Below are 27,119 nucleotides of genomic sequence, written 5' to 3'. Positions count from 1 at the left end.
AATGCAGGGTCCTCGTTGCGTATCCAGTTTGTTAATCTATGTCTTTTTATTGGGGAGTTGAGGCCATTGATGTTGAGAGATATTAAGGAATAGTGATTATTACTTCCTGTTATATTCATATTTGGGTGTGAGGTTATGTTTTTGTGCTTTTCTTCTCTTTGTTTTGTTGCCAAGACGATTAGTTTCTTGCTTCTTCTCGGGTATAGCTTGCCTCCTTATGTTGGGCTTTACCATTTATTATCCTTTGTAGTGCTGGATTTGTAGAAAGATATTGTGTAAATTTGGTTTCGTCATGGAATATCTTAGTTTCTCCATCTACTTTAATTGAGAATTTTGTAAGATACAGTAACCTGGGCTGGCATTTGTGTCCTCTTAGGGTCTGTATGACATCAGTCCAGGATCTTCTGGCCTTCATTGTTTCTGGTGAAAAGTCTGGTGTGATTCTGATATTTCTGCCTTTATATATTACTTCACCTTTTTCCCTTACTGCTTTTAATATTATTTCTTTATTATGTGCATTTGGTGTTTTGACTGTTATGTGACGGGAGGTGTTTCTTTTCTGGTCCATTCTATTTGGAGTTCTGTAGGCTTCTTGTATGCCTATGCGTATCTCTTTTTTTCGGTTAGGGAAGTTTTCTTCTATGATTTTGTTGAAGATATTTACTGGTCCTTTGAGCTGGGAGTCTTCACTCTCTTCTATACCTATTATCATTAGGTTTGATCTTCTCATTGAGTCCTGGATTTCCTGTATGTTTTGCACCAGTAGCTTTTTCCGCTTTACATTATCTTTGACAGTTGAGTCAATGATTTCTATGGAATCTTCTGCTCCTGAGATTCTCTCTTCCATCTCTTGTATTCTGTTGGTGAAGCTCGTATCTACAGCTCCTTGTCTCTTCTTTTGGTTTTCTATATCCAGGGTTGTTTCCATGTGTTCTTTCTTGATTGCTTCTATTTCCATTTTTAATTCCTTCAACTGTTTGATTGTGTTTTCCTGGAATTCTTTCAGGGATTTTTGTGACTCCTCTCTATGGGTTTCTACTTGTTTATTTATGTTTTCCTGGAATTCTTTCAGGGATTTTTGCGATTCCTCTCTGTAGGCTTCTACTTGTTTATTAATGTTTTCCTGTGTTTCTCTAAGGGAGTTCTTCACGTCTTTCTTGAAATCCTCCAGCATCCTGATCAAATATGATTTTGAAACTAGATCTTGCTTTTCTGGTGTGTGTGGATATTCCATGTTTGTTTTGATGGGAGAATTGGGCTCCGATGATGCCATGTAGTCTTGGTTTTTGTTGCTTGGGTTCCCGCGCTTGCCTCTCGCCATCAGATTATCTCTAGTGTTACTTGTTCTGCTATTTCTGACAGTGGCTAGACTGTCCTATAAGCCTGTGTGTCAGGAGTGCTGTAGACCTGTTTTCCTGTTTTCTTTCAGCCAGTTATGGGGACAGAGTGCTCTGCTTTCGGGCATGTAGTTTTTCCTGTCTGCAGGTCTTCAGCTGTTCCTGTGGGCCTGTGTCTTGAGTTCACCAGGCAGGTCACTTGCAGCAGAAAATTTTTTTTTACCTGTGGTCCCGAGGCTCAAGTTTGCTTGCGGGGTGCTGCCCACGAGCTCTCTGCCTATTCTTGTAATTCTTAAAAAGATTTTTTTGTTTCCTCTTTAAGGACTTTTCCCTGTTTACCTGTGTTCTCCTGTATTTCTCTAAAGGTATTAAATATGCCCTTCTTAAAGTCCTCTATCACAATCATGAATTATGATTTTAAATCTGAATCTTTCTTTTCTGTTGCGATAATGTATCCAGGTCTTGCTGTAATGGGAGTACTCAGTTCTGATGATGCCAGGTAGTCTTGGTTTCTGCTGCTTATGTTCTTGTGATTGCCTCTCAACATCTGCTTACTTTTAGTGCTACCTGCTGTTTTGGGCTCTGACTTGAGACTGTCCATCTTGTGATCCTCGTTGTTTCAGAACTCCTCAGAATACAGCTGTCTCTGTGATGTTGTGATTCTGTGATCCTGTGATCCTTAGATCCTGGGTGTGTCAGAGCTCCTGGTATTCAAGCTGCCTCAGAGATCCTGAAATCCTGGTATGACCAAGGTTCTGAAGTCTTGTTGTGTCAGAGCTCCTGGGAATCACGTTTTCTCTGTGTGATGCATGAATGAGTAGAGAGTCTGAGCCCTAGATTAGTTCCTGGCACAGGTGTAAGCAAGAAGGAACCTGTGTCTCTGTCTCCGCAGTGTTTATGTTTCCCTGGTTCCTGTGGGTGTCCCATTTTCGCTGCCTTTTGAGAAATATGTTGTTGCCTCAACTGTTATCTTGAGTGTGTCAAAATTCTAGTGTTCCTGGGTGTGTCTGATGTACTTGGATTCGAGTTTCTTCCGTGATCCTATGATCCTGGGCATTTCAGACCACCTGGGCATTGAGCTCCCTCTGTGTTTTGTAGGAGTTTGTACAGAGCCAGCACTCCAGGTATGCTCTGGTACAGGTTCAAAATGGATAAACTGTGCCCCTCACCAGCCAGTAAGGGATTCCTGCATCCCTGGTATCCCTACATACATATTTCTAATATATATATATATATATTATATTCCTAAATAAATGTTTATATTCTTAAATACTTTAGTACAATCTACTCTGTCAGTACAATGTTACTTGTATTTATAATTTAAGGGCTGGGCATTTGTTGTTGGATAAACAATTACTATTGTGATCTTCACAACTGTTCAATCACTCTGGTTTAGGTTTTATTTTTACATTATTAATAAACCAGTCATCTGTAGTTCTAGTTTTATAAATCAAATAAAATTTAAAAGGGGAATTACAACTATAGATTTCTTCACTCATGTATATGTTTTGTCCACATAAAAGTAATAAATATTTTTTGAAATCCGTGGATATTTGACTGATATTTGACATGGAAATTATGCCAGTTAATGTATATGAGTACACGGTCACTGTCTTCAGACACACCAGAAGAGGGCATTGGATCCCATTGCAGATGATTGTGAGCCACCATGTGGTTGCTGGGATTTGAACTCAGGACATTTGGAAGAGAATTATGCCAGTTAAAAATGAGCAATGAATACTCACCTTCACTTACATATTTCCCTTCAAGGTGATATATCTCATCAGAAATCCCAGAGATGTTCTTGTTTCTGCTTATTTTTTCTGGAGTAAGATCGCCCTGGAGAAGAAACCAGACTCGCTGGGAACTTACGTTGAATGGTTCCTCAAAGGAAATGGTTAGTATTCTGTAAAATATAGGAGATGGGGGAAACTCAGAGACATTTATTTCAATAATTTATTTATTTATTCATTTATATCACAATATCTAGCACCTCTCTCTTCCCAGTGCCCTCCAACATCTCCTTTTCTCACCTCTCTGTAATCTGAGAAGGGGTAGTTGTACCTAGGCTATCTTCCCATCATTGCACATCAAATCTCTGGAGGACCAGGTACATCGTCTCGCACTAGGTGGCCTAGTTAGGAAAACGAGTTCTACAGACAAAAAATAGATTCATGGACAAACCTGGTTCCAGTTTTTGAGTGACCTGTGTGAAGACCAACCTGCTATATATGTACAGGGCCCCTAGGTTTAGCTCATGCAACCATTTCTGGTTGGTATTTCAGTCTCTGATAGTGCCCAAAGGTTCAAGACAGTTGACTCTTTTGGTCTACCTCTGGAGTTCTTACTCTGTTTGGGTCCCTCACTCCTTTCTCCAACTCTCCCACAAGACTCCCAAAGCTCTATCTAATATTTTGCTGTGGATTACTACATTTGTTTTAGTCAGCTGCTAGGTGGGATTTCTCAGAGTACAGTTATTCTAGACTCTTGCCTGCAGGCATATCAGAGTATCTAATAGTGCTAGGGATTGTTTTTTGCCCAAGGTGTATCTCAATTTGTCTAGTCATTGATTGCCATTCTCTCTGTGTCTGCAACAACTCTATTCATGCACGTCTTGTAGGCAAGGCACATTTAGGGACAAAGTTTTATGAGTGGATTGCTATTTTATCCCTCTACTGGAATCCTACCTTGCTATAGGGATCAGAAATTCAGGTTCCAAGAATACCCTTGGCAGGGAATAGAGAGGCAAAGATTAAAACAGAGACAGAAGGAACACCCATTCAGAGCCTGCCCCACATTTGGCCCATACATATACAGCCACCCAATTAGACAAGATGGATGAAGCAAAGAAGTGCAGGCCGACAGGAGCCGGGTGTAGATCTCTCCTGAGAGACACAGCCAGAATACAGCAAATACAGAGGCAAATGCCAGCAGCAAACCACTGAACTGAGAATAGGACCCCCGTTGAAGGAATCAGAGAAAGAACTGGAAGAGCTTGAAGGGGCTCGAGACCCCATATGAACAAGAATGCCAACCAACTAGAGCTTCCAGGGACTAAGCCACTACCCAAAGTCTATACACGAACTGACCCTGGACTCTGACCTCATAGGTAGCAATGAATAGCCTAGTAAGATCACCAGTGGAAGGGGAAGCCCTTGGTCCTGCTAAGACTGAACCCCCAGTGAACGTGATTGTTGCGGGGAGGGCGGTAATGGGGGGAGGATGGGGAGGGGAACACACATAAAGAAGGGGAGGGAGAGGGGTTAGGGGGATGTTTGCCTGGAAACCGGGAAAGGGAATAACATTCGAAATGTAAATAAGAAATACTCAAGTTAATAAAAAAAATTAAGAAAAAGAAATTCTAATGAAAAAAAAAGGAAATTCAGGTTCCATAACCCAACTGTTAAACGTCTCAGATAGAGTCACCCCTATTGATTAGGTTGACCTTGAACTGTCTGTATATCCAGGGATGACCTTGAATCTTGGCACTTCTTTCTGCTCCCTCTTGATTCCTAGGACTAAAAGTATCTACTGTATACACTATTTATTTGGTACTGGAGCTCAAACTCAACATTACATGTGTGCCACCTAACTTGCCTATACATCTAGCCCCTTAGTATCTTATGTAAGCTCTATTTTATCTGTATATGCAACCAGTCTTTAGGCTCCAGCTCATCATCATTGTAATTGTTTCTGTTCACACACACACCACCAAAGAAAAGGGCACAGCCACAGCTTGCCTCATGACATATCATTTCAGCACCATTTGGCTTAACTCGTCTTTCCAGATCTAACTTAGATAATGACATTAGTCATCATCTGAATAAGAAATTCCACAAATAGTCTCCCATATTTGATCACTTGGTTCCCAGTTGGTTGCACTTCTAGAGATAGTTTATGAGGCACAGCCTTGTTGGAGGATGTATTCCATTAAAGCTGGTCTTTGAGAGGTTAAACCCTTCAGCCACTTCTGGTGTACTCCTCCACTTCCTGCTTGTAGTTGAGGCAATGAAATCCCAGCATTCTGTTCCTATCACTCTATCTGCAACAACCATCTCTCTCTTCCTTTTTTAATTATTTATTTATTTTTCTGTAGCTGAGGACAGAACCAAGGGCCTTGCGCTCGCTAGGCAATCGCTGTACCACTGAGTTAAATCCCCAACTCCTTCTTTTATTTTTATGGGATATTTTTACTTACATTTCAAATGTTATCCCTTTTCCAGAAACCCACTCCAGAAACCCTCAATCTCCCCTTGCTTCAGTGAGGTTGCTCCCACACACATTCTCCCACTCCCTTTCACTTCCCTGCCTTGACATTTCGTACACTGGGGAATCAAGTCTTGACAGGACCAAGGACCTCTTCTCCCATTAATACCTGACAAGGCCATCCTCTGCTATATATATGGCTGGTACCATAGGTCCATCTGTGTATATGTGTGCGATGATGGTTTAGTTCCTGGAAGTTCTGTGGTTCTGGTTGATTGATATTAATCATCTTATGGGGTTGTAAACCCCTTCAGCCCCTTCAGGCCTTTCTCTAACTCCTGCATTGTGTACCCTTTTCTCAGTTAAATGATTCACTGTGAGCATCTGCCTCTGAATTCATGAAACAAACTCTATCTTCCTTAAGTTGCCTTGTACATGGTGTTGTATCACAACAACAAAAATATAACATATGTTATTTCTTCCTCTTGCGGTTCTCATTTGTGTATTTTCTTAGTCATTTTTGGAATGATTTCTTATAAATCTTATATATTTTCCTGATCATCCACCATTTTGTTAAAATGCATCTTTCTAAATATTGTAAATCCTAATGTCTTATATGTCTCCAGAATATTTTCAGAATTGGGAAAGAGGATTCTTTATATTTTGTTTTTATTTAAAATTCTCCTGCAATATATTAATTATATCTAAAAAGGTTATGTTATTGATATTTCCATTTATGTGTGCAGGTATTTTGATAGCAATAATAGCCCACATCATAGTTCTTACATCATTACCTACATTCTTCCTTGATGCTTTCTTAGTATTTATTGTAGTCTATAGATGTTTTATTTATGATGAGCACAAAAGGGCACTTATTCTTAGCACTTTGGTAAGTTTTGAGTCTCTGAAATTACCATTGCCTACTGCAAGAAGCATCTTTCGATCAAACTGACAGTAGAGATATATAAGCAAAAAAGGGCATGGCTATATAGAAATAATTTGATGTTCACATCATTTCCGATTAGATGAATAAGAATGACAGCTACAACACTAGGGTCTATTTCCTCCACAACGTGGACATTTGACCATGTAGACTAGCTGTGAACTCTTTTCAATTGCAGTCAAGAATTGGCTATTTACCCCAGAACACAATCAGTAAGCATGTCTTGCAAGGCTGGTTGAAGTATAGGTCACAGTATCCACAGCTGAGTAATTTTTGAGGACAATTGCTTCTGTAAAATTTTGTAAAATCAAAGGCTGTCTTTTACATTCACTAGATCTAGCACCACAGTGCCCCAAGATATCAGATAGATATTGTAATCTCATTCAGGAAAGTGTCTACTCTGTTCTGCTACATCCCATAGCACACTGACAAAGGCCTCTCTCTGAGCCTGTCAATAATCTCTCTACCCATCTAGTGCCCAAAGAAGCCTTCACCATTCCAGAAATATACATCTTAATTGCATGGCAAACCAGTGTCTCTGCTACCAGACATTCTCCCAAACTCAAATCGCCAAAAGAAAGAACAGATAACACAATAATCTCTGATCCAATTGATGAGAGGTAATTGACCACCCAAATATACAAAGCCCCATACACATTCATCCCTTAAGAAAATTCATAACAACCTGTAACATACAGAGTAGAATCTTAACATCTGCCTCCATGTTCTCTTGGCTGCTTTCTGTCTACCCGTTCCAGTATCTTCCTCTTCCCTCAAACTTTTCTCCCACCCATCCTTCCTACTCACCCAATGACAGACCTCATTCTATCTTGTACATGCCTACACCTGCATAGTGACATCATCCTACATTTCACCATTTTTGTCTAATTAGCAAAACCTTTTCTCTCAAATATAAGCTGAGTACAACCATTATCATTTTGTAATTTAAATCATAAAATATATCTAACACCGAGTTCAATACATTATTAGTTAAACAGAACATTTAATTATCCATTGCAGCTAAAGAAAGGCTTAAAACCTATTTATAGCCTGGCTACCTTGTATAGTATCTGATAACTATCTAACAAAATATGTGCTTTCAGAGTTAAACAGCCTGATAAACTATGAGATTTAAATCAGTCTTCAACCCTGTCAGAAATCTGAGTATGACCAAATACCTTAGATATAGGAAGCCTAAGATGGTTTCCAGAATTTAGAGACCATAGAGACAAATCTCCACTAGCACAGTCCTATGTTAGCAGCATGTGAGTGCAAGTCTTTAGCCTTCTTGCCCAAAATCAACTGACAAACTCTTGACATGCAGAATCCTCGAAGGGCTGACAATTTTGGCTTGATAGAGATTATCAGTCAAGAACTATTCTGCATAAGGTGTCCCATTCTGGACAGTATACTCTGAAGATGAAACAGACAGTTTCTTCCCAGTGGTTACCCAGCCATAAAGCATTTTCACACCTGGAGGTTGAGATGCTCAATTTATTCATTAAAACTGTCAAATGGGAAATCCTAAGGGCAGATATGTCTCAACAAAATATAAATAACTTTAAATCTCTTATTTTGTGGATTTCTGTCATTTTTGAAAACCATCTATCTATATAAGTTAATCTGGAATATTTTCTGTTAATTATCTTATTATCTTGAAATTATTCTAACATACTTAGAGATATAAACTTGCTATTTGGCTCTTAATTCACATATGTAATCAATTCAGAAATTTGTAATGGCATCAATAGAAGGAATGACTTTAATCCTTTTACTTTTAAACTTTTTTAACTAATAAAATCTATACCAAGCAAAGATATGATTTTAGCTTAGTTACCAAATGAGATTATGACTGTACAACTCAAACTAGCCAATTCCTCCCTGTTAAATTACAACCATTTCTAAATTCCTCATAAAACAACCTTAGAATAACCACTTTCAGCCCCCCTAAAGTCCAGAGAATTAGAGTAATAACTCTTCAACAACTTTTCAAGTTGTATGTTGGTGTTGAGATATCCTTGTGGGTAGGAGGTAGAAATAATAAAGCAAATATTATAGCCAGATGTGGGTCTTGCCTGGATCAATGTGAAAGTCCTTGAGACCAGGAATCCAAGTAGGTACATTTTGCAAAAGATAATTCTCAACACAAATGTTTAGAATAGAGATATCTTTTTGTTTGATTCTCTTGAATCTAATTTTTCAGGACATCTCCCTCTCTCAAATCTGATCATTATAACTCTCTGAGGTTTCTGGAGCCTAATCAGACTTTAAAAAAACACAAAAACAAAACCATTTTCCCATAATAATGTGCTTCTTAGTCTCCAAACAGGAAAGTTTGTATCTTCCCTCTCTTCCAGAGTAATAATATAACCATAAAACTCAAAGTCAAGTACATTATGAAGATTAAGCGTTTTTTAAAAAGGAAGTAAGCTAAAAATAGTATATGAGCTTGGTAGTCTTTTGTAATCTGTCACATTAGGAAATTAACCCAAAATTCTGTGGAGCACATGTTAAGAGAATCTGAGCTTCCTGTTGTGGTCAATGTCAAAAATAACCACAGACACTTGCTAACTGGCATCAACAAGCCATATGGCCTTTAGTGGCATAATTCATAAAACAAACTAAACACCTATTAACTACAATATCCATAATCAACTTATTAAACCAGGATATTGCCACCAAATATATCAATCTGTCAAGCTCTCTACCTGGAGCCTCAGATGTTTATTTAACCTTAATACCTTTGAAATATCACAATTCTCTTCTTGAAGTCAGTGACTAATCTTTCCCTATGTAAGTTCTGAACTGTGGATGAAAATCCCAATGTGATTTGGCTAATCTCTGTACTTTTCTTAAAACAAACTAAATCACCTTCTAATTAATGCCTGTCATTAAGAAGTAACTTGTCTAACTAGGATTTCAACCCAAAATTCCTGTGGAGAGACATTAGGAGGTATATGAGTATCCTGAAAGACTTTCTTTCAAAAGCAGGTTTTATCTTTAACTCTCTGAGCTGTAACTCCTTATCACACAGCAGTCGACCTACACAGCCTGCCAGCCCAGCCCGTTTCTGTTTCTTTGCTTAAATTCCTGAGCTTGAGGATTGAGCTCACATGATTCAACATGGTGCTGGACTCCTCTTATGTAGAAAACAAAACTTTCTCTCAACTCTTAGGATTACTAGTGGATTCTCATCTAGCAGGTTTGTTTGCCATTTTGCACTCTCTTCCAGAGTAATAATATAAACATTGGGTGCCATCAGCTGCTGTGAAATTTAAAAAAATAATATGCTGCCTTTACCCCCACTAGATTCAGCACCATGGTGTCCCTAGATATCTGATAGATAAGTTAATCTCAGTCAGCAAAGCAAACGTCTTTGTCTTTCCTGCTCTGCTCCATCCTATTAAACACTGCTGAAGGCCTCTCTCTGAGCCTGTCAACAGTCTATGTATCCATCTAGTTCCAAAGCCAGTCTTCACCATGCTAGAAATATATATCCCAACTCTGTGACAGCCCAGTGTCTCTGCTGCCTGACATTCTCCCAAACCCATATCACCACAATAAAGAATGCATAACACAATAACCTCTTATCCAATTGATGACATATATTTGCCTCCCAAACATACAAAGACCCATACCCATTCATTCCTTAAGAAAATTCATAACAACTTGTAACGTACTGAGTAGAATCTTAACATCTCCCTCTATGTTCTCGTGGCTGCTTCTCTGCCTTCCCATTCCAATCTCCTCTTCTTCCCTCAAACTTTGTTCCCATACATTTTTCCTTCTCATCCAATGACAGGCCTCGTTCTATCTTTTAGCTGCCTTCACCTGTATAATGACATCATCCCACAGACAATCACCTAATATCAGCCTGCCTACTATTGTGAGGGCTACTTGACAGGATGACATAATCCAACCTACGCCCAGCTTTCTTTCTCTTTTTTTATTGACTATTTTTAATTTACATTTCAAATGTTATTCACATTTCCGGTTTGCTGGCCATAAGCCCCAATTCCATCCTTGTCTCCTTCTAGGAGGGTTTTACCCTTCCCTAACCACCCCAATTCAAACCTGTCTGACATTCTTCTGCACTGGGGGGTCCAACAGGACCGTGTTTCTCCTCTCATTATTGCCCAACAATGCCATCTTCTGTTACATATGCAGCTGGAGTGATGGGTCTGATAATTTGTCTTCTATGGGTAGTGGTTTAGCCTCTCGGAGCTCTGCGTGGTTGGTATTGTTGTTCTTATGGGGTTGCAGTCCCTTTCAGCTACTTCAATTCTTTCCCTAATAATGCCAAAGGGGAACCAGTTCTCAGTCCAATGGTCTGCTGCTAGCATTCACCTCTTTATTTGACATGCTTTGGCTGAGCCTCTACGGAGACAACAATATCAGGCTCCTGTAAGCATGCATTTCTTGATTTCAGTTTTGGTGACTGTATATAATTGGGCTGTATATCTGGGTGGGCCAGGCTATGAATAGCCATTCCTACAGACTCTGCTGCAAACTTTTTCTCCATATCCCCTCCTATGAATATTTTTGTTCCATCTTTTAAAAAGGATGGAATCATCCACTTTCCTGATCCTTGTTCTGGAGGTTCCTGTAGTCTGTGGTTGTATCCTGGGTAATTCGAACTGTTGGGCTAATATCCACTTATCAGTGAGGGCATAGCATGTGTGTATTTTGTGATCGGGTTTCCTCACTCAGTATGATATTGCCCAGTTCCATCCACGTGCTTATGAATTTTATAAAGTCATTTTCTTTGACAACTGAATAGTATTCCATTTTGTAGATGGACTACATTTCTGTGTCCATTAATCTATTGATGGGCATCTGGGTTCTTTCCAGCTTCTGGCAATAATAAATAAGGCAGTATGAATGTAGTGAAGCTGTGTCCCTGTTGTATGTTAGAGCAACATTTAGGTATGTGTCCAGGAGAGATATACCTGTGTCTTCAGGTAGTGCAATGTCCAATATCCTGAGGAACCTCCAGACTGATTTCCAGAGTGGTTGTATCAGTTTGCAATTCCACCAACAATTGGGGAGTGTTCCTCTTTCTCAGTATCCTTGCCAGCATCTTTTGTTACATGAGTTCATGATCTTAGCCATTATGACTGGTGTGAGGTGAAATCTCAGGGTTGTTTTGATTTGCATTTCTCTGATGAATAAGGATTTTGAATGTTTCTTTAGGCACTTCTCAACCATTCACTATTCCTCAGCTGATAATTCATTGTTTAGCTCTGTATCCCATTTTAGTAGGGTTTTTTGGCTCTTTGGAGTTTAACTTCTTGAGTTTTTTGTATATTTTGTCTAATAGTCCTCTATTGGATGTAGGATTGGTAAAGAACTTTTCACAATCTGATGGTTGCCACTTTCTTTTAATGATAGTTTCCTTTGACTTATAGAAGCTTTTCAGTTTTATAATGTCCCATTTGTTGATTCTTGATCTAAGAACATAAGTCATCTTTGTTTTGTTCAGGAAATTTTCCTCAGTGCCCAAGCATTCGAGGCTCTGCCCCACTTTTTTCTTCTATTAGTTTAAGTGTATCTTGTTTTATCTAGAAGTCCTTGATCCACTTGTAGTTAAGCTTTGTACAAGGTGAAACGTATGGTTAGATTGACATTTTTCTACATTCTGACCTCCACTTGATCCAGCACCATTTGTTGATGATGCTATCTTTTTTATCCCCACTGGATACTTTTAGCTTTTTGTCAAAGAGCAAGTGACTATAGGTGAGGGTCTTCATTTCTATTCCACTGATGTACCTGCATGTTTCTGTAGTAATACCGTACACTTTTCATCACTATTGCTCTGTAATACTGCTTGAGGTCAGGGATGGCGATTCCCCCAGAAGTTTTTTATTGTTTAGTTTATTTTTTGCTATCCTGGATCTTTTGATATTCCAAATGAAGTTGCAAATTGCTCTTTCTAACTGTATGAATAATTGAGTATAAATTTTGATTGGAATTGCATTCAATGTGTTGATTGATTTTGGCAAGTGACCATTTTTAATATATTAATTCTGCCAATCTATGAACATGGGAGATCTTTCCATTTTCTGAGATCTTCTTCAATTTATTTCTTTGGAGACTTGAAGTTCTTGTCATACAGATTTTTCACGTGTTTGTTAAGAGTCACACATATGTGTTTTATGTTATTTGTGATTATTGTGAAGGGTGTCATTTCCTTAATTATTTCTCAGCCTATTTATCTTTTAAGTAGAGGAAGGCTACTGATTTGTTTGAGTTAATTTTATACCCAACCACTTCCTGAATTTTTTTTCCTGCTTAGTAGTTCTTTGGTGGAACTTTTGAGATCACTTAACTGTACTATCATGTCATCTGCAAATAGTGATATTTTGACAGTTTACTTTCTAATTTGTATCCCTTTGTCCTATGTTTTCTGATTGCTCTGGCTAGGACTTTGTGTATGATATTGAATAAGTAGGGAGAGAGTGGGGAGCCTTATCTAGTCCCTAACTTTAGTGGGATTGCTTCAAGTTTCTCTTCATTTTGTTTAATGTTGGCTACTGGTTTGATGTATATTGCTTTTACTATGTATACTTATAGGCCTTGAATTCCTGATCTTTCCCGGACTTTTATCATGAAGGGGTGTTGTTGAATTTTGTCAAATGCTTTCTCAGCAACTCGTAAAATGAACATGCATTTATTTCTTTGAGTTTTTTTTTTTTACATAGCTGGGTATGCGGATACATTTCTGTATATTGAAGCATTCCTGCATCCTTGGGATGAAGCCTACTTGATCATGATGTAAGATTGTTTTGATGTGTTCTTGGATGCGGTTTGTGAGAATTTTGAGTATTTTTTGTCGATATTCATAGGGAAAATTGGTCTGAATTTCTCTTTTTTGTTGAGTCTTTGTGTGGTGTAGGTACAAGTGTACTTGTGACTTCATAGAAGCAATTGTGTAGTGCTCCTTATATTTCTATTGTGTGGAATAGTTTGGACAGTATTGGTATGTAGTCTTCTTTGGAAATGTGGTAGATTTCTTCATTAAACTCATCTGGTCCTGGGCTCTTTTTGTTTGGGAGAATTTTAATAATTGCTTCTATATATTTAGGTGATATGGGATTGTTTAGATGGTTTATCTGAGCCTGATTTAACTTTGGTACCTGATATTTGTCCAGAAAATTGACCATTTCATCCAGATTTCCCAGTTCTGTTCATTATAGACTTTTGTAGTAGGTTCTGATGATTTTTTTGAATTTCCTCAGATTCTCTTATATTGTCTCCCTTTTCATTTCTGATTTTATTAAGTTGGATACCCTCTTTTTTCCTCTGGTTATTCTGGTTAAAGGCTTTTCTATGTTGTTGATTTTCTCCAAGAAGCAGCTCCTGCTTTTGGTGTTTTTTTTATACTTCTTTTTTTTTTCTATTTGGTTGATTTCAACCCTGAGTTTGATTATATCCTACCTTCTACTCCTATTGGCTGTATTTTCCTCTTCTGTTTTAGAGGTTTTAGTTGTGTGCCCAAGCTGCTAATGTATGCTCTCTCTAGTTTCTTTTTGGAGGCACTCAGATATGAGTTTTCCTCTTAGCATTGCTTTCCTTGTGTCCTATAAGTTTGGATATCTTGTACCTTCAGTCTCATTAAATTCTAAAATGTCTTTAATTTTTTCTTTACTTCTTCCTTGACCAAGTTATCACTGAGTAGAACGTAGTCCAACTTCCATAAGTATGTGAGCTTTCTGTAGTTATATTTGTCTGTCTTGATCTGAAGGATGCATGGGATTATTTAAATCTACTTGTATCTGTTTAGTCATATTTTTTGACAAATTATAGGGTCAATGTTTGAGACGGTATTATAAGGTGCTGAGAGGAAGTCATATTGTTTGGTTTTAGGATGAAATATTCTATAAATATCTGTTAAATCCATTTGGTTCATAACTTCTATTATATTAACTGTGTCTGTGTTTATTTTCTCTTTCTATGGTCTTTCCATTGATGAGAGTGGGACATTGAATTCTCCTACTATTATCGTGTGAGGTGCAATGTGGGCTTTGAGATTTATTAAACTTTCTTTCATGAATGAATTTGTTCTTGCATTTGAAGTATAATTATTCAGGATTGAGAGTTCATCTTGGTGGATTTTTCCTCTGATGAGTATGAAGTGTCTTTCCTCATATTTTTGCTAACATTTACTTAAAAGTTGTTTTTACTCTATATTAGAATGTTTACCCCAGCTTTTGTCTTAGGACCATTTGCTAGGAAATTTGTTTTCCAGCCTTTTACTTTGAGATAGTGCCTGCCTTTCTAACTAAGGTGTGTTTCCTGCATGCAGCAAATTTCTGGGTCCTTTTAATATATCCAGTCTCTTAGTCTATGTTTTTTAATTTGGGAATTGAGTCCATTGATGTTAAGAGATATTAAGCAATAATGATTGCTATCTTCTGATTGTTTTCTCTTTCTTTTTTTTGTTGTCCTTCTTCTTTTAGGTGGAATTATGTTTCTCTGTCTCTCTTCTTTTGGATTCTTTGTAGGGAGATTATTTTCTTGTTTTTTCTATGGTGTAGTTTCCTTCCTTATGTTGGAGTTTTCTATCTATTATCCTTTGTAAGACCGAATTTGTAGAAAGATTTTGTAGAAACAATGATTTTATGAAATTCATAGGCAAATGGATGGAACTGGAAAATATCATCCTGAGTGAGGTAACCCAATCACAGAAAAACACACATGGTATGCACTCATTGATAAGTGGCTATTAGCCCAAATGCTTGAATTAACCTAGATGCACAGAACACATGAAACTCAAGAAGGATGACCACAATGTGAATGCTTCACTCCTTCTTTAAAAGGGAAACAAGAATACCCTTGGGAGGGAATAGGGAGGCAATGTTTAGAACAGAGGCAGAAGGAACACCCATTCACAGCCTGCCCCACATGTAGCCCATACATATACAGCCACCAAACTAGATAAGATGAATGAAGCAAAGAAGTGCAGGCTGACAGGACCGGATGTAGATCACACCTGAGAGACACATCCAGAATACAGCAAATACATAGGCGAATGACAGCAGCAAACCACTGAACTGAGAATGGGACCCCCGTTGAAGGAATCAGAAAAGAACTGGAAGAGCTTGAAGGGGCTTGAGACCCCATATGAACAAGAATGCCAACCAACCAGAGCTTCCAGGGACTAACCCACTACCCAAAGACTATACATGGACTGACCCTGGGCTCCAATCTCATAGGTAGCAATAAATAGCCTAGTAAGAGCACCAGTAGAAGGGGAAGCCCTTGGCCCTGCCAAGACTGAACCCTCAGTGAACATGATTGTTTGGGGGGAGGGTGGTAATGGGGGAGGATGGGAAGGGGAACACCCATATAGAAGGGGAGGGAGAGGGGTTAGGGGGATGTTGGCCCAGAAACCGGGAAAGGGAATAACATTCGAAATGTAAATAAGAAATACTCATGTTAATAAAGATTAAGAAAAAGTAGAATGATTGCTATTTTTTGGGTTTTTTTGTTGTTCTTCTTCTTTTAGGTAGAATTATGTTTGTGTGTATCTCTTCTTTTGGATTCTTTGTAAGGAGATTACTCTCTTGTTTTTTCTATGGTGTAGTTTCTTTCCTTATGTTGGAGTTTTATATCTATTATTCTTTGTAGGGCTGAATTTGTAGAAAGATTTTGTAGAAATTTGCTTTTGTCATGGATATCTTGGTTTTTCCATTTATGCTAATTCAGAATTTTGGTGGCTATACTAGTCTGGGCTGGCATTTGTGTTCTCTTAGAGTCTGTATGACTTCTGCCTTATGATCTTCTGAATTTTATAGTCTCTGGTGAGAAGTATGGTATCAGTGTGTTAGGTCTGCCTTTTTTCATGACTTGACATTTTTCCCGCACTGCTTTTAATATTCTTTATTTTGTGCCTTTGGTGTTTTAATTATTTTATGACCTAATAACTATTTTGAAGACCTAATAACAACAGTTCTGGTTCAATCTATTCTGAGTTCTGTGGGCTTCTTGTATGTTAATGGGAACCTCTTTCTTTAGGTTAGGGAAGTTTTCTTCTATAATTTTGTTGAAGATATTTACTAGCTCTTTATGTGGGAATCTTTCCTCTCTTCTATAGCTATTATCCCTAGGTTTAATCTTTTCACTGTGTTATGGATTTCCTGGATGCTTTTGGTTGGAAGCCTTTTGCATTTATATTATCTTTGATGATTGTGTCAATGTTTTAAATGGTGATTCTGCCCCTGAGAATTTCTCATAAATGTCTTGTATTCTGTTGGTGATGCTTGCACTTATGTCTCCTGATCTCTTTCCTGGGTTTTCTATCTCCAGAGTTGTCTTCCTTTGTGCTTTCTTTATTGTTTCACTTTATCCATTTTTAAATCCTGGATGGTTTTCTTCAATCCTTCTGTTTGGTTGTGTTTTCCTGTAATTCTTTAAGGGATTTTTGTGTTTCCTCTTTAAGGTGTTCTACTTATTTACCTGTATTGTCGTATATTTCTTTAAGGGACTTATTAATGTTCTTCTTAAAGTCCTCTATCAGCATCTTGAGATGTGATTTTAAATAGAAATCTTTCTTTGAAGGTGTGTTGGGATATCCAATATTTTCTTTGGTGGGAGAACTGGCCTCTGATGATGCCAAGTAGTCTTGGTTGCTGTTGTTTTACTTCCTGTACTTGTCTCTCTCCATCAGTTTGTCTCTGGTGTTAGCTTGTTTTGTTGTCTCTGACAGCAGCTTGACCCTCCTGTAGGCCTGTGTTTCAGCAGTCATGTAGACCGGTTTTCTTTCAACTGGGAGCAGAGAGCTGCTCCTGTGTTTATGTGACCTGAAGCCTCCAGGCAGGTTGCTAAGTGCAGAAGAGTTGTTCTTACCTCTTCTCTCAGGTGTGTAGGAGTTGCTGGTGATTGGCTTCCACCTCTCAGCATAGGCAGAAACCTTAAGGTTCCTGATCCTGACTGCTCATACGATCCTGTGACCAGAATTCACAGAGGGAACTAGGCTGTCCCTCTTGGGTCAGGGATGTGAGCAGAAGTGGCAGTCTCCCCTGAAGTATCATGATTGTCTGCACTTCTGCGAGACCAGCTCTTTCCCCCATGGGATTTGGGTACAGGAGGCTGCTGGGACTGGTCCAGGTCAGTTTCAGGCACAGGCAGAAATAACCAGTAGGTTCCTGCTACCAACTGCTCCTATATTCCTGTATCCAGAGGCCATTAGCCATGTTACTCTTGGGCTAGGAATGTGAACAGAAGTGGAGGTCTCTCCTGAGGTCTCATGATTTTCCACATTTCTGAGGGTCCAACTCTCTCTTCCATGGCAATTTGGTGCAAGGGACCTGTAGGACTCGTTCAGTTCAGTTGTGGGTACAGGCAGAATCCATCAGGTCCTCACAGTTTGCTTTCTCTATCTCCTGACTAGTATATAAGTATATCTTTAGTAATGGATATTACAAACTAATTTTTGTGGGCCTGACAAAAATGAAAATTGCCTTTAATATTTGGATACTCAGGCATTTTCAGGCAATCACTCCTAGGGAGATTCCCCAACACTAGCAATAAAGTTTTCATTTACCAACCTATAACTTCTACAAGCAGCATTTTCTACCTATGAAAGGTGCCTTGACTAATATATTAATGAGCTTACAAAATAATGAGTTTCCATAATGCATCTTCATATATTCTTGGTTTTGATTAATTATCCTTCATCTTACTACCCCATATTTCATAAACCACCTCATTCTCATATTCATTCCCTCCATTCCATTTTATAAGTATTTTTGTATCTCTCTTTCCTTAGGTATTTTGTTCTTGTTCTCCTTCTAATGGCCCCTTTCTAGATTTCTGTCCTTTATGTGAACTTCAGATTAAACTCACTAAGAATTTATCTAGAATGCTCATATGACAGAGAATATATACAACTTGTCTATCTTTCCCTGTGTTACTTCATTAAGTACATTTTTCACTTACATTTAGTTTCCTAAGAAGCTCATAGATTCATTCTTATAGCTGAATGTAATTTTATTATGTTTGCACATCACAATTTCATTATCTATTTTTTAGTTGATGGGCACATAGGCTGAACGTGTTTCCAAGCTACTGTGAGTTGAGTTGAAATTAGCACAGATTTTCAACTACTTGTTACTAGTAAATACCTAGGTGTGTAGGAGTATACACCTAGCTACATAGTAACATACACCCATGAATGTAGTATAACACACCTAAGTATATAAAAATGTACACCCATGAATGTAGTATAATACACCTAAGTATAGAATAATGTGTATTCTTTGGTTTGGTAGTATACACCTAAGTATATAGTGGTATATATCTAAGTAAGTAGTATACACCTAAGTACATAATAATATACACCAAGATATAGTACTATAAACCTAAGTAGTTTTTGTATATACTTAATATTTCATAATTGGGTCCAATAAAATATATTTTCAGGGTTTATGAGTAAAATACCCAGTGATTTCAATAGTTACTGTGTGACTATGTACTCCCACCAGTTTTTCCCCATATTTTTATTACAATTTTAAAAATAATATTATAAAATTTATTAAATTTTTCGTAAAGTAACTTTAAATAAAGTAAAATATACCAAAATTAATGATATCCAAAATCTATAAAATGAATATATATATGTATATATATGCATATATATATATGTTTATATATAGTCAAAAACACTCTGTAAAGCCTCACAATATATGTTACATTTTATTTTTCTTTGATTGGAATTTTTTATTGGATATTTTATGTACTTAAATATCAAATGTTATCCCCTTTTATGGTTTCCCCCTCTATCATCCCCTGACACCATGCTTCTATTAGGATGCTTGCCCTCCTACCAACCCACTCTCAGCTCATCACCCTGCCATTCTCACACACTGGGGAAATGAGCCTTTACACAACCAAGGGATTCTCCACCTATTGGTGCTGGACAATGAGATCATCTGTACATATGCATCTGTAGCCATGGGTCCCTACATGTGTATTCTTTGGTTGGTGGTCTTAGACCCTGTGAGCTCTAGGGGTTCTGAATGATTGATATTGTTGTTTGTCCTATGGGCTTACAAATTCATTCAGCTACTTCATTCCTTTTTCCAAATCCTCCATTGGGGTTCCTGTGTTCAGTCTGAAGATTAGCTGCAAGCATCCTCGTCTGTGTCAGTGAGGCTCTAGAAGAGCCTCTCAGAAGACATTCATATCTGGCTCCTGTCAGCAAGTACTTCTTGGCATCAGCAATAGTGACTGGGTTTGTAGCTATAGATGGGATGTATCCCCAGGTGGGGAAATCTCTCAATGGCCTTTCTTTCATTCTCTCCTCCAGTATTTTTCCATGTATTTCCCACTGTATTTTGTAGTGCCTACAAAGGAGAACAAAAGCATCCATATTTTGGTCTTCCTTCTTCTTGAACTTCATGTGTTGTGAATTTTCTGTATCCATTCCTCTGTTGAAGGACATCTGGATTCTTTTCAGTTTCTGTTTATTATAAAAAATGTTGCTATGAGCATAGTGGAGCATGTGGACTTCTTAAATGTTGGAGCTTCTTTTAGGTATATGCCCAGGAGTGGTATAGCTGTTATCAGTAGCATTATGTTCAATTTTCAGAGGAACTTCGAGACCGATTGCCAGAGTGGTTGTACCAGCTTTCAATCCCAGCAACAATGGAGGATTGTTCCTCATTCTCCACAGCTTTGGCAGCATCTGCATTCACATGAGTCTCTAATCTTAGCCATTCTGACTGCTGTGAGGTAGAATATAAGGGGTTTTTACTTGCATTTCCCTGTTGACTAAGGATATTGAAAATTTCTTTAGGTGCTTCATGGTTATTTCACGTATCTCAGTTAAGAACTGTCTGTTTAGCTTTGTAGCCAATTTTTAAATAGGTTTATTTGGTTTGTGTCTAACTTCTTGAGTTCCTCGTATATATTGGATATTAGCCCTCTAATGGATATAGGCTTGGTAAGATCTTTTCTTAATCTGTTGGTTGTCATTCTGTCATCTGTCTTCCATAAGTTTTGCAATTTTATAAAGTCCTATTTGTTGGTTCTTAATCTTAAAGCATAAGTCATTGGTGTTCTATTCAGGAAAATTTCTCCTGTGCCCATATGTTCAAGTCTCTTCCTCAATTTCTGTTCTATTAGTTACAATGTATTTGGTTTTATTTGGTGGTCCTTGATTCAGTTGTACTTGAGCATTGTACAGAATAAAGAATGGATTGATTTGCATTCTTGTGCATGCTGACTTCCAATTGAACCAGCACCATTTGTTGAAAATTCTGTCTTTTTTCTACTTGATGGTACTAGCTCCTTTGTCAAAGATCAAGTGGCCATAGGTGTGTGGGTTTATTTCTGGGTCTTCAATTCTATTCCATTGATCTACTTGCCTGTCTGTGAACCAAAACAATGGATTTTATATCATGATTGCTCTGTAATACAGTCGGAGGTCAAGGATGGTGATTACCCTAAAAGTTCTTTTATGGTTGAAAATAGATTTTTTGTATCTAAGGTTTTTTGTTATTCAAAGTGAATTTGAAAATTGCTCTAACTCTTTGAATAATTGAGTTGGAATTTTGATGGAGATTGCACTGAGTGGGTAGATTGCTTTCGGAAGGATTGCAGTTTTCAGTATATTCATCCTGTGAATCCATGAGCATGAATAGTTTTCCTTCTTCTGATATCATGTTCAATTCTTTTTCTTCAGAGGCTTGGAGTTCTTGTCATAGAAATCTTTCTCTTGCTTGATTAGAGTCACACCAAGGCATCTACATTATTTGTGGCTATTTTGAAGGGTGTCACTTCCTTAATTTCTTTCTCAACTTATTTGTCATTTTTGGGGTTTTTTTTGAGTTAATTTTATATCCAGTCACATTGCTGAAATTGTTTATTATGTTTAGAAATTCTCTGGGGGAATTTTGTGGTAACTTAAGTATACTGTCATATGAACTACGAATAGTGATATTTTTAATTCTTTTTTTCCAATTTGTATTTCTTTGATCTCTTTTGTGTTATCTAATGGCTCTAACTAAGATTTCATGTACTATACTAAATGGTAGGGAAAGAGTAGACAGCTTTGTATAGTCCCTGTTTTAGTGGGATTGTTTCAATGTTTCCTCAATTTAGTTTGATGTTGGCTCCTGGCTTGTATATATTGCATTTTGTATGTTTCCATGTGGGCCTTGAATTTTTGATCTTTCCATGACCTTTATTATGAAGGGGTGTTGAATTTTGACAAATGCTTTGTTAGCCTCAATTGAGATGATCATGTGTTTTTTTTTTCCTTTGATTTTCTTCACATAGTGGATTACACTGATGGATTTCTGTATATTGAAGCATTCTTGCATCCCTGAGATGAAGCCTCCTTGATCATCATGAATAATTGTTTTGATGTGTTTTGGATTTCATTTGTTTAAATATAATTGAATATTTTTGCAACAATATTATAAAGGGAAATTGGTCTCAAGTTCTCTTTTTTTGTTGGGTTTTTGTGTGGTTAGGTATGAGCATAATTATGGTTTTATAGAACAAATTGAACAGTATTCCTTCTGTTCCTGTTTTTTTGGAATATTTATAAAATTGTTGGTAGTAGGTCTTCTTTGAAGGTCTAATAGAATTTTGCATTAAATCCATCTGGTCCTAGGTGGTTTTCTGGTTGGGAGAATTTTCATTAGAGCTTCTCTTCCTTCAGGGGTTTCGGAACTTCTCAGATGGTTTATCTGATCCTGATTTAACTTTGGTACCTGGTATCTGTCTAGAAAATTGTTCATTTGATCCACAGTTTCCAGTTTTGTTGAATATAGCCTTTTGCAATAGGATCTGATAATTGTTTGTATTTCCTCAGTTTCTTTTGCTTTGTCTCCAATTTAATTTCTGACTTTCTTAATTTCTATAGTGTCTCTCTGCCCTCAAGTTAGTTTGGCTAACAGTTTATCTATCTTGTTGATTTTCTCAAAGAACCACCACCTGGTTTTGTTGATTCTTTGAATATTTCTTTTTTTTCTACTTGGTTGATTTCTGCTCTTAGTTTGATTATTTCATGGCCTCTATTCCTTTTGGGTGTATTAGCTTATTTTTGTTTTAGAGCTGTCAGGTGTGCAGTCAAGCTGTTAGTGTATGTACTTTCCAGTTTCATTTTGGAGGTTCATAGAACTCTGAGTTTTCTGCTTACCACTGCTTTCATGGTGTCTGATAAATTATAATATGTGGTGCCTTCATTCTCATTAAATTCTAAAACGTTCCAATTTCTTTCTTTTTTATTTTCCCTTGACAAAGTTATCATTGATTACAGCATTGTTCACCTTTCATGTTTATGTGGACTTTCTGTTGTTTTTGCTGTTATTTAGTCAATTGCAATCAGATAGGGTGCAAGGGATTATTTCAAACTGCTTCTATCTGTTGAGACCTGCTTTGTGAATATTTCTTTAAGTGCTTCTTGGCCATTCAAGGTTCCTCTGTTGTGAATTCTCTCTTTTGTTCTACACCCCATTTTTATTGGGTTGTTTGAGTTTTGGAAGTTAGCTTCTTGAGTTCTTTTTATGTTGGATATTAGCTCTCTATCAGCTGTGGTTTTACTGAAGATATTTTTCTCAATCAGTTTATTGATGCTTTGTCCTATTGACTGTATACTTTGCTTTACATAAGCTTTCTAATTTAATGAGGTTCAATTTATCAGTTCTTGATCTTAGAGCATGAGCTGCTGGAATTATATTTAGTAAATTTTCTACTGTGCCAATGTGTTCAAGGCTCTTTCATAACTAGATTTTTATTTGATTCAGTGTAATTTGTTTTATGTTGAAGTCCTTGATCCACTTGAACTTGAGCTTTGTACAGTGAGATAAAAATGAGTCTAAACCAATCAAACCCAGATACTTGTGCTGATGCCAAGAAGTACATGCCACCAGGAGACTGATATAGCTGTCTCCTGAGGATTCTCTGCCAAAGCATGAAATAAACAGAGCCTAATGCTAGCAGCCAACCATTGAGCTGAGAATGGGGTCCCATTGAATGAGTTAGAGAAAGGATTGAAGGAGCTGAAGGGGCTTGGAATGCCATAAGAACAAGAATACAAACCAATCAGAGCTCCCAGGGAATTAACCACCTACCAAAGAGTACACATGGACAGAGCCATGTCTCTATCTGCATGTGTAGCAGATAATGGCCTTGTTGTGCATCAGTGGGAGATAAAGCTCTTGGTTCTACCAAGGCTGGACCCCCTAGTGTAGGGTAATATCAGAGTGGGGAGGCAGGAGGCAGTGGGAGGTTGAGGGGAGCACCCTCACAGAAGAATGTGAAGGGGAATAGGATAGGGGGTTTATAAACAGAAAACCAAAACTGGGAAAGCAGATTACATTTGAAATATAACAAAACAAATATCCAGTAGAAGAAAAGAATGGGTCTATTTTAATTTTTCTACATACCAACTGCCAGTTAGACCTGCACCATTCATTGAAGATGCTTTCTTTTTTCCACTGTATATTTTTGGCTTCTTTGTCAAAGGTAAAGTGACCATAAGTGTGTTCTTTTAATTCCCGATCTTCAATTTTGTTTCAGTTATCAACTTGTCTCTGAAATAACACCATCGAGTTTTTATGACAGTTGCTCTCTAGTACAGCTGGAGGTCAGGGATTGTGATTCACTCAGAGGTCCTTTTTTGTTAATAATTGTTTTTACTATCCTGGTTTTTTGTTTATCTACATGAAATTGAGAATCGCTCTTTCCATGTCTTTGAAGAATTGTGTGGGATTTTGATGGGTTTAAATTAAATATGTAGATTGCTTTTGGTAGGGTTGTCATTTTTATAATTTCAATCAAGCCAATCCAGGATCCTATGTGATCTCTCAATTTTCTGAAGTCTTCTTTGATTTCTTTCTTGAGATACTTGAAGTTCTTTTTTTTTAATAATTTATTTTATTTATTTATTTATTTATTTTTTTTATTAACTTGAGTATTTCTTATATACATTTCGAGTGTTATTCCCTTTCCCGGTTTCTGGGCAAACATCCCCCTCCCCCCTCCCCTTCCTTATGGGTGTTCCCCTCCCAACCCTCCCCCCATTGCCGCCCTCCCCCCCACAGTCTAGTTCACTGGGGGTTCAGTCTTAGCAGGACCCAGGGCTTCCCCTTCCACTGGTGCTCTTACTAGGATATTCATTGCTACCTATGAGGTCAGAGTCCAGGGTCAGTCCATGTATAGTCTTTAGGTAGTGGCTTAGTCCCTGGAAGCTCTGGTTGCTTGGCATTGTGGTACATATGGGGTCCCGAGCCCCTTCAAGCTCTTCCAGTTCTTTCTCTGATTCCTTCAACGGGGGTCCTATTCTCAGTTCAGTGGTTTGCAAAAATATGGAACGCTTCACGAATTTGCGTGTCATCCTTGCGCAGGGGCCATGCTAATCTTCTCTGTATCGTTCCAATTTTAGTATATGTGCTGCCGAAGCGAGCACGAGATACTAGAAGTTCTTATCATACGTTATACAGGTTTTTATAGTTTGTATGTGCTTGTCGCAAGTTTTGACGCTATTAGAAGCTGTGGCACTGTTGTAATAGGTGTGCACTTGTTAGGTTGTGTGTGTACTTCTGGATTTGGGCTTTAAGATCCTCATCCTAAATGCATGGAAGCAGTGTTCTGCAAGCAGACTTCAGATGAAGATGTAGAATTCTTAGCTCCTCCTGTAACATGACCGCCTGGTTGCTATCATGTTCTCACCTTAATGAAAATGGCCTAAACCTCTACACCTGAAAATCCAGTCCCAATTAAATGTCATTTTTAAAGTGTTGCCTTGTTCATGATCTATTTACAGCTATAAAACATTAGTGAAGACACAGATCTTTTTCATGTTTGTTTGAGACATCCTAAGATATTTTAACTTATTTGTGATTACTATGAAGAGTGTTATTTGCCTACTTTCTTTCTCACCCGATTTATCATTTGTATAGAGGAAGGCTACTGATATGTTTGCATTCATTTTATGTCCACTCACTTGGCTGAAGTTGCTTATCAGCTGTAGAAATTCTATGGTTGAATGTTTGGAGTCGCTTATGTATACCAGCATATCACCTGTAAATAGGGATATCTGTTTTTCTTATTTGCCAACTTGATCTTTTTCTTGTCTTATTGCTCTAGCTAGAAATTTGAGTACCATACTGAAAAGATACAGGAAGAATGGGCCTCCTTCCCTTGTCCCTCACTTTAAAGAAATTGCTTCAAGTATCTCTCCATTTAATTTGATACTGGCTGCTTGTTTTCTGTATATTCCATTTATTATGTTTAGGTATGGGCCTTGAATTTCTGATCTCTCTATTCAACATGAATACGTGTTGTATTTTGTCAAATGCTTTTCAGCATCTAATAGGATTGTCATGGGAATGGATTACATTAATGGATTTTTGTATACGGAAGCAAACTTGCATCCATGTCATGAAGCCTATATGGTTGTAAATGATAGTTTTTATGTATTCTTGGATTGGGTTTGCTAGAATTGCATTATTTTTGTATCAATTTTCATAAGTGAATCTGGTCAGAAGCTCTCTTTGTTGGGTCTTTGCATGGTTTAGGTATCAGAGTAATCATGGCTTCAGAGAATTAGTTATGTAATGTTCCTCCTGTTTCTATTTTATGGAACAGTTTGAGCAGTATTGGTATTAACTGTTCTTTGAAAGTCTGGTAGAATTCTGCTTTGAAGCCATCTGGCACTGGACTTTTTTTGATTGGGAGGCTTCTGACATTTCTTCTATGTCCATTGGGGATATGGGCCAGTTTACATAGCTTACTTGCACTCACTTTAACTTTGGTATGTGGTATCTACTAGAAAATCATCTATTTCATCTATATTTTCCAGTTTTTTGAGTATTGGCTTTTGTATTAGAATATGATGTTTTTTTGAATTTCCTCAGTTTCTGTCCTTTTCCTTTCTGATCTTGTAATTTTTAATTGGTTATTTTATTTATTGATATTTCAAATGTTATTTTCCTTCCTAACAACCCCCTTCGACTAGCCTGCTAACTCTCCTTCTCTGGTGGTGCTCACCCACTGGCCCACCACACTCCTGCATCAGGGCCCTAGCATCCCTGTATCCTAGGTCACCAAGCCTTCTCAGTACCAAGCGGATTTCTTCCTTTTGATTCCAGATAAGCCAATCCTCTTCTACATATCCAGCCATGTTTCTCACTATGTAAAAAGTTAGTTTTGTCCAAACTTCCCCATTGGGGTCCCTGGGCTCAGTCCGATGTTTGGGTGTGTACATCTGCATGTCCAGCTCTGGCAGAACCAGGGCTATTCTAGGCTCCTATTAATAAGCACATTTTGACATCAGCGATAGTGTCTGGGTTTGTTGTCATTTGATGGAAGAGATCCCTAGGTAGGGTAGTCTCTTCAGTTTCTGCTCTATTCTTTGGCTGTGCATTTTCTTTTGACAGGAGCAATTCTGTATTAATAAAATTGATGTGGGTTGGTGTGTCCTCAATCCTCAACTGGAGGCCATGCATATCTACTGGAAATGGTCTCTATAGGTTCACTATCCCATTTGTTGGGTATTTCAGTTAAAGTAATCCCCTTTTTATCCTGGGAACCTCTTGGGTCCCTGGTATCTGGGACTTTATAGTAGCTACCCTCAGGTCCCATTCCCAACTGCTACATACCTACTTTCAAATTACTAA

The 27,119-nt window shown here is 37.8% G+C and overlaps 1 protein-coding gene, 1 non-coding gene and 1 pseudogene across 2 annotated transcripts in view; 2 read left to right on the top strand and 1 right to left on the bottom strand.

The window, feature by feature from the left end:
• The window catches only part of Ncl-ps2 (nucleolin, pseudogene 2), a 425,843-nt pseudogene that overhangs the window by 37,018 nt on the left and 361,706 nt on the right, over positions 1–27,119 (top strand).
• The window catches only part of LOC148007251 (sulfotransferase 2A2-like), a 65,918-nt gene that overhangs the window by 12,160 nt on the left and 26,639 nt on the right, over positions 1–27,119 (top strand). Inside the window, exon 3 of the mRNA XM_087606694.1 lies at positions 3,108–3,234. Within this exon, the coding sequence (XP_087462820.1) occupies positions 3,108–3,234 (127 nt within the window). The remainder of the gene's footprint in view (positions 1–3,107; positions 3,235–27,119) is intronic.
• Positions 24,801–24,907, bottom strand: LOC148007253 (U6 spliceosomal RNA). Its single transcript, XR_015655987.1, has one exon. It is a non-coding gene; the product is annotated as a U6 spliceosomal RNA (small nuclear RNA).

This window comes from Rattus norvegicus, chromosome 1 (assembly GCF_021556685.1).
Source record: "Rattus norvegicus strain SHRSP/BbbUtx chromosome 1, alternate assembly SHRSP_T2T, whole genome shotgun sequence".
Taxonomy (NCBI): domain Eukaryota; kingdom Metazoa; phylum Chordata; class Mammalia; order Rodentia; family Muridae; genus Rattus; species Rattus norvegicus.
Note: the sequence above shows the minus strand (reverse complement) of the source record. Positions and strands in the feature narration are given on the sequence as shown.